General features: G+C 36.6%; 4 protein-coding genes across 4 annotated transcripts in view; 1 reads left to right on the top strand and 3 right to left on the bottom strand.

Moving 5' to 3' along the window:
- Positions 1-2,109: 2,109 nt before the first annotated feature.
- On the bottom strand, positions 2,110-3,998 carry CBG05388 (the record flags this gene model as incomplete). Its single annotated transcript, XM_045235432.1, has 5 exons — positions 2,110-2,247; positions 2,293-2,439; positions 3,599-3,664; positions 3,713-3,862; positions 3,912-3,998. 5 exons carry the CDS (start codon positions 3,996-3,998, stop codon positions 2,110-2,112), a joined length of 588 nt encoding a protein of 195 aa, XP_045092923.1.
- A 282-nt stretch (positions 3,999-4,280) lies between these two features.
- Positions 4,281-6,577, bottom strand: CBG05389 (the record flags this gene model as incomplete). Its single annotated transcript, XM_002633478.1, has 8 exons — positions 4,281-4,663; positions 4,707-5,211; positions 5,260-5,446; positions 5,494-5,631; positions 5,679-5,909; positions 5,957-6,168; positions 6,215-6,440; positions 6,492-6,577. The coding sequence occupies 8 exons, from the start codon at positions 6,575-6,577 to the stop codon at positions 4,281-4,283; spliced, it is 1,968 nt and encodes a 655-aa protein (XP_002633524.1).
- Positions 6,578-7,014: 437 nt separating this feature from the next.
- CBG05390 lies at positions 7,015-9,035 on the bottom strand (the record flags this gene model as incomplete). Its single annotated transcript, XM_002633479.1, has 8 exons — positions 7,015-7,077; positions 7,127-7,399; positions 7,453-7,614; positions 7,678-7,798; positions 7,846-8,409; positions 8,455-8,643; positions 8,690-8,859; positions 8,910-9,035. 8 exons carry the CDS (start codon positions 9,033-9,035, stop codon positions 7,015-7,017), a joined length of 1,668 nt encoding a protein of 555 aa, XP_002633525.1.
- A 507-nt stretch (positions 9,036-9,542) lies between these two features.
- The window catches only part of CBG05391, a gene marked incomplete at both ends in the record, with an annotated part of 5,662 nt that continues 4,849 nt past the window's right edge, over positions 9,543-10,355 (top strand). The window contains 2 exons of the mRNA XM_045235431.1: positions 9,543-9,759; positions 9,810-9,916. Coding sequence (XP_045092924.1) covers positions 9,543-9,759; positions 9,810-9,916 — 324 coding nt within the window. The remainder of the gene's footprint in view (positions 9,760-9,809; positions 9,917-10,355) is intronic.

Raw genomic sequence — 10,355 nt, 5'->3', positions numbered from 1 at the left:
AGCTGAAATTCAAACAAATAAGTTTTTTATTGTAATACTACAAAGCACTTACCGTAATACCTGTATGGAAGGACCCTCTAACACACTGTAAACTTTGAGCTGATTTTTCTTGGCTTCTATGCAAGATATCAAAAATGTGTTAACTGAGAGAACAATTCTGGTAGGATGTTTAAAAATTTATCTGTTGATAATCTTTTTATCTTTGACATGGTCCGAGAAAAATTCCCTCAAAGCTAAAAGTAACGGTTCTCTTTTATTACAGTAACTACAGTAATTTTTAAAGTCGCTAAATTTTATGGGCAATAATCGATTTTGAGAACGAGCTCATGCTTGCCTTACCCATAGATTCTAATAAAGTTATTAAATTTTGGGCCCAAAATATAAATCCAGCGAAAACAATTTTAATTTGCCTTGGTACTATCTTCTTCAAACTATTTTCTGAAATTTCATGAAGCCTACATTATTTTGGAACTAATTTTTTAGCCAACTACCGTTCAGATGACATCACATCTTCATTACCGTTTCTTTCCTATTTTCCCCTTTATCATCAAAGTACAATACTCATAACTCATAGCGAAAGAGAAGGCATTTCAGCCCTCTTAACTCTTATCAGTCCATAAAAAGCTACCAATCAGTGATGATCGAAATGATTTATTGCAGGAGCAACGCCGCCGGATGAGCGGGCAAAAGCGAACAAGGACAACGCCCACTTTTGAAATATTTAAAGAATTTTCAGAGACAAATTTTTTGGGATCCGAATCCCGATTCATAGATAGAAGAACAAGTGCGGAAAATTGATAAGCAGTTACAGTAACCCTCAATGAGACAAACACATTCCGAAGATATTATTCTGGAAAAAGAACATCCCACAATAAAGAACATCCCACAACAAATCTTGTTTGGGTAATAATCCTATTACTCTTCTAGTTGAACTTATGTACATGCAAAAGTTTTTTTGGGGTTCGTCGACTCTCGAAAATCGAAAATTCTTGGAGCACTTTTTTCTGGGCCGGGAATTTGACAATGCTCTATTGAAAGCATTTCTAGATTTTTGTCCTATTCTGTATCATTTTACGATTTTTAGTCATTTATTGAATCTCAGTTCCAAAATCTTTAATTTCAGCTTATCTGAACTCACTAGAAGAATCACCTGCTCCTATAACATAGTTCGTAGAAACCAGCAGTACAAGTACCGCCGTGAGAAGTTTCATCTGAAAATACATGGAAAATTAAAACCTAGAAGAAAAGAATGCGAGTAATAAAAAGGACGCCAAAAAGGGGGTAATAAATCAAACAGAGAGGAGCTGAAAAGGTAGGCGACTCCCCGTCAATTCTTCTTCTTCTTCTTCTTCACTTTTTATCACAATCTGATTTATTATTTTGATAAGAAAAGACTCTCTTTCTCCCCATTCTAACTCCACCTTTAAGTCCCTCAAATTTCAACTGTTGCCTTCCGTCGTTTTTGCTGCTCCTTCTTCTTCTTATGACGGGAATGGAGGAAGAATTAAGGGACAATTATATGTATCGTGTTTGATCTGGAAAAAGTTATGGGTTGACAACAGTTCATTTAAAATAGAACAGCAGTAAAATGAGGTGTAAGATTTCAAAGATTCATTCTTTCTTATAGTGAATTAACTTTTTTTTAATTTAAGAGAGGGAGGCGCACAATAACCCGGACTGATGAAAACGGGTATATCTTTAGACATAAATCTATTGGGAGCACGAAAATTGGTAGAAATATAATTATACTTTTGATTCAAAACTACTGAAATTGTCAAAAAACTTCCTCAAGGTTGGGTATTGTTATGATTGTCCGAAGATGAAATTTTCCCGACGTTGTGGTTTTCATGAGATGAAGCAACTTTGACAAGCGATAACGCAGCTCAGAGTGGATCAAATCAATTGTAATTTAGTCAGTTTGCGGATGAATTATTTAATTATTTGCACTCCCAATGTGAGCACAATACAACGCTTAACTCAAATTTTATGCTTGCACAAAATTTAGTCAGGGAATCATGCGCCACCCTGCTCAATTAGATTTCAATATAATGTATCTATTTTTGATAGATGCTACTTTTCAAACAGAAAAAAAGCAAAAGTTTGCAATATTTATTTCTCAATATAAACATAAACAGTATCATAATAATTATCTCTGTATGTTCCTGCATCGAGTAGCTTCACTTTTGGAATAACCATCATATTCTTCTTCTTATTGTAATTGGTGGTTGGTCCAACCTTTTTCTTGGTCTGTAAACTTCCAGATTTTCCAAATAAAAAAGCTTTTGTGTTTACTTTTATATTCTCCCAAAATCCGCACTTTGCCTTGTTGTTTCCATTACAGATTCTATAAACTTGATGTTGTTCAACTCCTTTTGCATTCTTCACAAATCTCTCAAGTTTCTTTGGGCTGTAATATTCGATTTCCAGCCGATCTCCAACCTGAAAATACAGTTTTTAAATAGGAAAATAAGTTTTTACTTATCTTGAGAAACATATTTCTCATTGGCATCGAACTGCAATCAACAACATGGGAAAATGCAAAAAGCACCAGTATTAGAAATGTTAACTTTAACATCACAATACCTAGAATTCTGACAGTTTTATCGTATTCACACTGTTTTAATAGGATACTGAATGCGGAACAAAAATTAATAAACGATTAAAAGTTGTCAAAAAGTTTAATCCCCAATGCAAACTGCATTTATTCACAGAGTTGTCAATTTTTGGGGTATTAGGACTAGACCTGTTAATACTGGTGGTCATTTTTCAAATAAATTTTAAAAACTGTGTAGTTGCAGAAGATCACAACGAGAATAAACAATTAGAGACTTCCCTGTTTTATAAATATTTAGAGAAAACGAATGAGATGTTAACAATCTGTCAACTGATAAAATGTAGGTGATATTATGATGAAAATAACATTTTTTGATGTTTTCTGAAGGATCCGTAATAAAGTGAGCTCAAATGGAACGTACAGGGTTGGCTTCTATTTTAGCAAATACGGTATTCGTATAAACGAACGTTCCAAAGAGTTGATGCGAAAATAAAATGTCTAATGGTATAAAAACCTTTTTCCTGATGATCTCCAACCTACATAAAACAAGCTTCTTCCTGACTTCGTTTTGCAGTTATTCCAAAAGGTTTAAAAAATCTATCGTACTCTTTGAATTTTCAATTGATCAAAACAAGAGAACTTAGTAACATGAATTGGAATGTCTTGAAAACATTGAAATATATGTGTGTCCAAATATTCTCAATCCGATTTGTTTCAGTATGTGAAAAATCTGCGGCCGCTTATATTGTTTCTTGTGGTTTTCTCTATAAAAATTGTTGTATTTAAATTCGACAGATTTAATTTATCATAAAAGATATTAGGTTTTTCCTACTTAGCTACTTTGCACCAAGTTGGACAGGGTTCTGATTTAGGGCTCTTACTATTAGTTTTCAGCTTTCTTGATTAAGTGAACAAGATGACCCAGAAGCTGAGTGAAGAATAATTTTAACAACAATTTCAACATTTTATTCCAATTCACATAACATATAATTGAACGCTATCTCCACTGGTAGCCGAATAAGTTTCAGCATCGAGCAGTCTCACTTTTGGAATAATCAACAAACTCTTCTTTATGTTAAAAATAGTGGCTGGTCCTACCTTCTGCTTATTCTGAAAAAATTTTGATATAATCCAGACATTTTGAGAGAGAAATCTCACTTTCTTATTCTCCCAAAATCCACATTTCGACTTATTCTTCCCATTGCAGACTCTGAAAACGTGCGTCTGTAAGACGTCTTTAGCGTTGTACACCATTATAGTGAAAATCGTTATATTCCCATAAAATTCCATTTCCAGACGTTCTCCTGGCTAAAAACGATTTTTTTATTTTAATGATTTGAATCCTTAAAAAACAAACCTTAACTGACATCATTCGTTGTGACACACTACAGAAAGCGACTGAAATCAATCCCAAGAGAATGATTATAGACGATTTCCGAATCATTATTATTTCAATATTTTTTGGAAGTTTCAGTAAGTTTTTAAACATGGTTCAGTGGCGGAAGCAAAATAAAGTGTGTCGCAAATCGTAGTCATTTTGGATTTTAATCCCATTGTCTACTAACTCTGAACCAGGTGAATTTTTATGATTTGAGTTTAATAAATCATTCATAGGAAAGCAACAAGGAATTCAACGGAAGAAAACAAGAGAAACGGGTGAATAATTGACAACAACTGGAAACAATGAGATTAACGAATACAAGAGAAACGGAGCTATGCAAGAGATTCAATCCACGAGTCGAATGTTGGAGACAGCCGCTACCACTTCATTATGACTTCCCAGATCCTTGCGGACTGTGTTCATCAGTTTCTGTGGGACCACTGCCTTCAGACTGTTCTTTGGTGCCTTCAATCCTACGACGACCTCATTGACATCTTCACATGAGAGAACTGTGTAAAGGGTTGGGAAGTATTCAGCGATGTCCTTCTTGATTGATTTTCCAAGTTCAGAATCACGAGTGACCAAATTCAAACTGAGCATTCCTTGTTCTTTCAGCGAATTCTTCATATTGGAGAGCGCTTCTGGAGTCAAGAATGCTGGTGGTGGACATTGAAGAGCTGCATTCTGAGTTCCTGAGACATCAACGAAGATCACATCGTATTTCTCTTCTGAAAAAAATTAAGTGAAATATTTTCAAACCACGGGAAATACCTTCTGGCTTTCCTGCAACCTCTTGAAGGTGTACCAGAGCATCTTGAATAATAACTTGAACTCGTGCATCCGAGTGTGGGAACGAGAAATGAGAGTTGGCGATTTTCGAAACTTCTGGGTCAAGTTCCACTGCTGTTACTCTTGCTTTTTTAAAGTTCCTGAGGAGATAGGCAGCCAGAAGACCACCTCCCAATCCCAAAACGGCCATTCTACATCGGGTGTCAATCTTGGCAAGTGGTTGAAGATGATTGAGCGCTAGAGATCCAATCATCATTCTATGGAAATCACAAGCCAACTGATCCAGGTCTATTACTGTTTGCTTCTTCTTTGAAATTTTCAAGTAGGCTTCCGATTGGATAAGATTCATTGTGTTTAGGAATACGAGTCGTCTACATTGCCTTTCATCCACTGTCACTTCCTCAACACTCCACCCTCCATTGATTTCAGATCGTCCTGAAGAAATCGTTCGTTTCACATCGACTCCACCAACCGACAGGATTTCGTACTAAAAATATAATTTTCTTTTGATTTTCTGATATAACAAAATATTTACATTTCCGGTGTCACTATTTCTCGCATCCAGCATTCCAACAAAGTGTCCAATGTCTGATTTAACCTCGTCCATTTCTTTCTCGTAATGCTGATTTCTATTCAGGAAGACAATGACAAGACGATCACGGCCACATTGAGAACTCAGAGCTTTTCGACCTTTCGGAGAGGCAAACAACCATTCGGCGTCTCTGAAACAACTTTCTCTTTAGAGGATGTTGATAATAATTATTCAAACCTTCCGATGGGAACCACAAATGCAGCGAATGATTCGATCTTTGTTTTTTCTGGTCTATCCACTACACAAATACGGTATCGTGGTCCCAACGCCGGATCCTCTCCATGGAAATCGATTGACACCTCGACGTCGAGCTTTCTGAATTGTGATGTTTAGAAACACAAGAATTCCAATTCTAAACTCACTTGGAGCAAAGATAGATGAACTGTGAGAGCTCCTGTTCTGCTTTGATGGCATCCTTCAAGTCGTCAGTATCTCCGATACGGTCTGTACGAATCGCACTGGATCGGAGAACTTCTAAAGGCAATGGATTCGGCATCGGGGCACGCATCTTAGTGGCGATGAAACAGAACACTGGCATTGGGAATCCGGAAGCCTTATTCTCAATTTTTTGTACTCGGAGGATGTACTGCTTTCTAAAAGAAATTGAAATTAGAGAAAATTTTAAATTCGAAATTATTACAAAGGAAAGAAGTGATCAATCCAGAACTCGGTGATGTGTGGTTGTGCAAGAGTGACAATCATATATCTTCCACCAGAAGCAAGAACTCTGTGAACCTCATCAAACATCTTGGTGACAGTTGCTTTGTCGGCTTCCGATGCAGATGGAGGGAGAAGAGCGTCAAGGGTTCCCTTATCGATGACAACAGTGTGAGATCCATCAGCCATGGTTAACTGGAAGTAGTTTATTTCATTGCCTAATTTCTAGTTTTCAACTTACATTTGCAGCGTCTCCAGTGCTGAACAACATTCCCGGTCTCTCTTTGTTTTTGCGAATCTGATCGGCAATAACCGATGGCTCCACATCAATACTGTGAATGTTGTGGAATCCATTGTCGTAGAGTTGTGTGGCCAATTCAGAATTACCACATCCCAATTGCAAAAAGCTATCACTAGGTTTCAGATACTTGTCGATTACTTTTGATAGCGAGTTGTAGTCTCCGTACCTTTAAACAATTAGTTGAGCTGATAAAGAAACTCAATTTCAGCTTGTATACCATTCGAATGGCGATTTCCGTTTGGCAAAGAAGTTCTTCCAGTATGCTGGATCCGTGAATGATTGTGGCTCGTTTGGAGCAGACATAACCTTAAAAGCGAAGAATTTCGTGAATTATTAGAAAAAAGGAAGCAAAATAACAAACAGGACAAATTTTTAACCGAACATACAACAAAGCTATAAGAAAAACGCATGACTAGTTAAACCAAATATTCATTATTAATGTAAATGGTAGAGGAAAAACGAAATGGTGTCACATTGCATTGAAACTGATAAATTGAACGATTTTTGGTGATTTTATGAAAAACCTGAAAATCCACAACCGGGTGACTTTTAAGAAAAACAGGGCAAAAAATGTAAATATGACTAGGCGAAAGAAAAGATTATGTTGTATTGGAACTCGAGTATTTTGCTTATTCGAGGGGGGTTTTAATCACAGGAAAGGCACGTGGAGAAAAGCTATAAAGACAAGAATTATATACAGGTTTCTGTTAAGGAAAAACAGATTGTTTAAAAGAAAAATGTCAAATGTCGTCGTCGCTCATCTCATCTAGAAGACCTGACATTGCTACTGTTCCATTGTTAAGCTGAAATATAGAAAATTATTATTTCGAAAGCCTTTCTCGATAAGCTTACACTTCCCAGAGCACCTCCTCCGGCTTGAGGCCTCCTTGCTCCTCGTTCCAAATCAAGATTAGCTCGTAATCCATCTCCTTCATCGTCATCCTCATCATCATTCAATTCGAATCCTTCATTTATTCTGTTACTCAACGGTCGATATCCTTGTACGTTGTCTGATCGCCCCCAATTTGGATCTGATTTCATCACAGTGTTCTTACATCCATAGGCAAAGAATGCGACAACAATGCACATTGATGGAATAAGAATCAGAGAGAAGCTCCAGGAATCCTGTATGACAAAAACGAATATTATATCAATATTTATTATGACACTTTACTTACAGTTATCTGATTGAACACAAATCCATGCGTCATCGGCATGTATCGATTCTCTTTCAACGCTCGTTTGACAATTTCCATTGTTCCATTGTTTTCAGTCGGAGTGATTCCGAGTACATGACACATCAAATTGTACAAGTCTACGTTTGATGGAATATCAGCAATCTGGAAAAGTTTTCAAGATTTTTTCTTATAAAAATAGAAGAAGTGCTTCTAAAGGACACTAACCGTAAAATTTTCAGAAAATTCTGGGCCTCTCATCATTAAAAACGCTCTCATTTCGGGCCGATCTGGATCTTGTCCATGTGTGGATGAGTTGAATTTTGTCGTTCCATTCTCACCATACTGCCTGAAAAATTCATTTATTCGTGACATCTTTCTATATAAAATGCTCACTTTTCCATCTGCTCCATCGTACAGGAAAACGAGATGGCAGATCCGATTTTAGGCTCGAAGACGATTTTACCAATTCGTGAATTATTCTTGTAATGCCATCTCTCTGGCACGTCTTCTTTCCAGTGAATATTCACATCGTAGCCGTGTTGTTTGACAGCTTCTGTCAAATTTGCATAGATCTGTTTGCCGATTTCCTCGGAGTGTGGATAGATCATATGGTCGCCCATTTCGAATCCAGCACCGCTCACGAAGTTCTTGACACACATCACATGCTTATGGTCTTGGATTTCAGCATGACCATGATCCGCCGTCAGAATAATATTTACATCGGATCCTAGGTTATTATCGTCAAACTTCTCGATGAAGTACAGGAACAAATCGTCTAATTGCTTCAATGTTTTCTCAATTTCTTTATTATGGAATCCATTCCCATGAAGTGTGTGATCTGGCTCTGCAACATACCAAGCGAGGAAGTTGACTGGTTCCTTCTCACGTGTGAAGGCATCAATCACATCGTCAGCATCTTGCATCCACGATTTGAGATCTCCAACAATAGTCCAAGGTCTAAAGTTAGAATTATTAATATGGATAAACTTTTAGGAAGCTCACTTAGCCACTTTCGGCTTATGAGGAAGATAAGGAAATGACGATTCTCCATTTGGCCAATAGAATGAAGCAGATCTTCTGGAGGACTCCCATCGCTCATTCGTCAACCAAATTGGGTCAGCATTGTACCAGAAATCAGCTTGAGACGCGTTCACAGCTCCTTCTTTTCCTGTTGAGTTGAAGTAATCGAACCTTTAATAAGAGAAAATTATAGACTCAACCAATAAATAAACTAAACATTTTCTTGGTTTGTGAATCGAAAAAGTAGTTTCCAACGATTCCATGTTCTTCTTCGTACATGCCAGTAGCTATGCTCATGTGGTTCGGAGCTGTGTATGTTACATATTGAGATTTGACTCCAGAAGTGAACCACGTGGACATTGTTGCCCATTTGTAAATGTTCGGAACCTGAAAATATTATAATGTACTCCGAATAAAAATAGAGATACCTAACTTACCAGTCCTTCCTTTAACAAATCATATCGAAATCCATCGAATGAAATAAGCAGCAGCTTCGGATGCCTCGAAAGAGGTGTAACTGCTGTGAGCAGAAACAGCGAACATAACAGCCAAGCTATGTGCATTTTCTAAGCATCCGAAGGCCTAAAACCTGAAAACATCGAAAGTTAGGCCAAGCAGAAACAGGATAAACTGATAATTCAAAGGAAAACAATTTTTTGAAACAAAAAGAGCTTTACAAACAAGTCGAGTGAGTAGGGTTTTGCCGAAAAAAAAGAAACGAGTGGCAAAAATAAATACTCCTTTTGACCGAGAGGAGTACACGGCGCATGACCGAGTTTGTTAATTCAGCCAGGTGAAATAAAAAACGCGGTCTTTCAAACTTTGTTTTGTTGGTAAAATGTGCAGGAGGTATATTTTAACGGTTTTACTGTAGATGTATGATGATTTTTGACAAAATCTTTGAGAACATTAGACATTAAATTATTTTAGAGTTAGTTTTCGATTTCTTTGAAAACAAAAAGAGCTCTAGATGAAGATATCATGTCTAATATTATTATCAGTTATATTATTCTTATCAGTAAACCTAAAAATCGATTGTCGCAATAAACAAAACAATTTTTGAATTGAATATGTATTTAAATTTGATTCTTATTTCTCTAATCTCAACTATCATCCAGTCTTCAACCTCTGAAATAATATCTACTTCATATGGAAAACTGAAAGGAAAGCAGATTGGGGAATACCATTTATTTAAACATGTTCCATTTGCAAAACCTCCAGTTGGAACGTTGAGATTTCAAAAAGCAGAAACTCCTGAAAAATGGGAAGGTGTTAGAGATGCAAGAGGTGATTTATTTATTTTTTGAAGGACAGTTTTCCAATAATAAATTTGCTAGAATACGGACCAGCATGCATGTCAAATTCAACGATATCCAAAAGTCCTCAAAAATGGGTTGACGAAGATTGTCTTCATGTGAATATATTCACTTCAAACAAGTGTTTGGTAGGTTATATTCCAGTTCAGATTGCCGTAAAACCTGTAATAAAAGTACCTCCTAATTTTATATCGGTTCCTGTTAAAAACATACAAGAGTTGTCAACTGATAAATTGCCCATCATAATATCAAAAGCGTTTTGTTAGTTTAAACTGTTTTGATACATTGCATAGGAATTGATATAAATGAGCTCCAGCTTGACAGCGTGGGGCCCTTCTATTAGGTTGTTCCGAAAGTCTTTTACATTTTTAAGCGCGCATTCTGTCCATTCTTGTTGATCGATTTTTGTTTTCTTTTTCCTGTTTTAGCAATATCACTTGGGTTCAAGCGAGGGGCTAGAAAGCGCGCCCCAGCAAACTCGTAGGCCAGAAGAAATTTAATAATTTTAAAGTGGACGCGAGTTTGATCTAGATCATGATCTATTTCTTCAAAATCAACTGGTTGCAA

Source organism: Caenorhabditis briggsae (genome assembly GCF_000004555.2).
Source record: "Caenorhabditis briggsae complete genome, chrIV, whole genome shotgun sequence".
In the NCBI taxonomy this organism is placed as follows: Eukaryota; Metazoa; Nematoda; class Chromadorea; order Rhabditida; family Rhabditidae; genus Caenorhabditis; species Caenorhabditis briggsae.
This window is presented reverse-complemented; position numbering and strand designations above follow the sequence as displayed.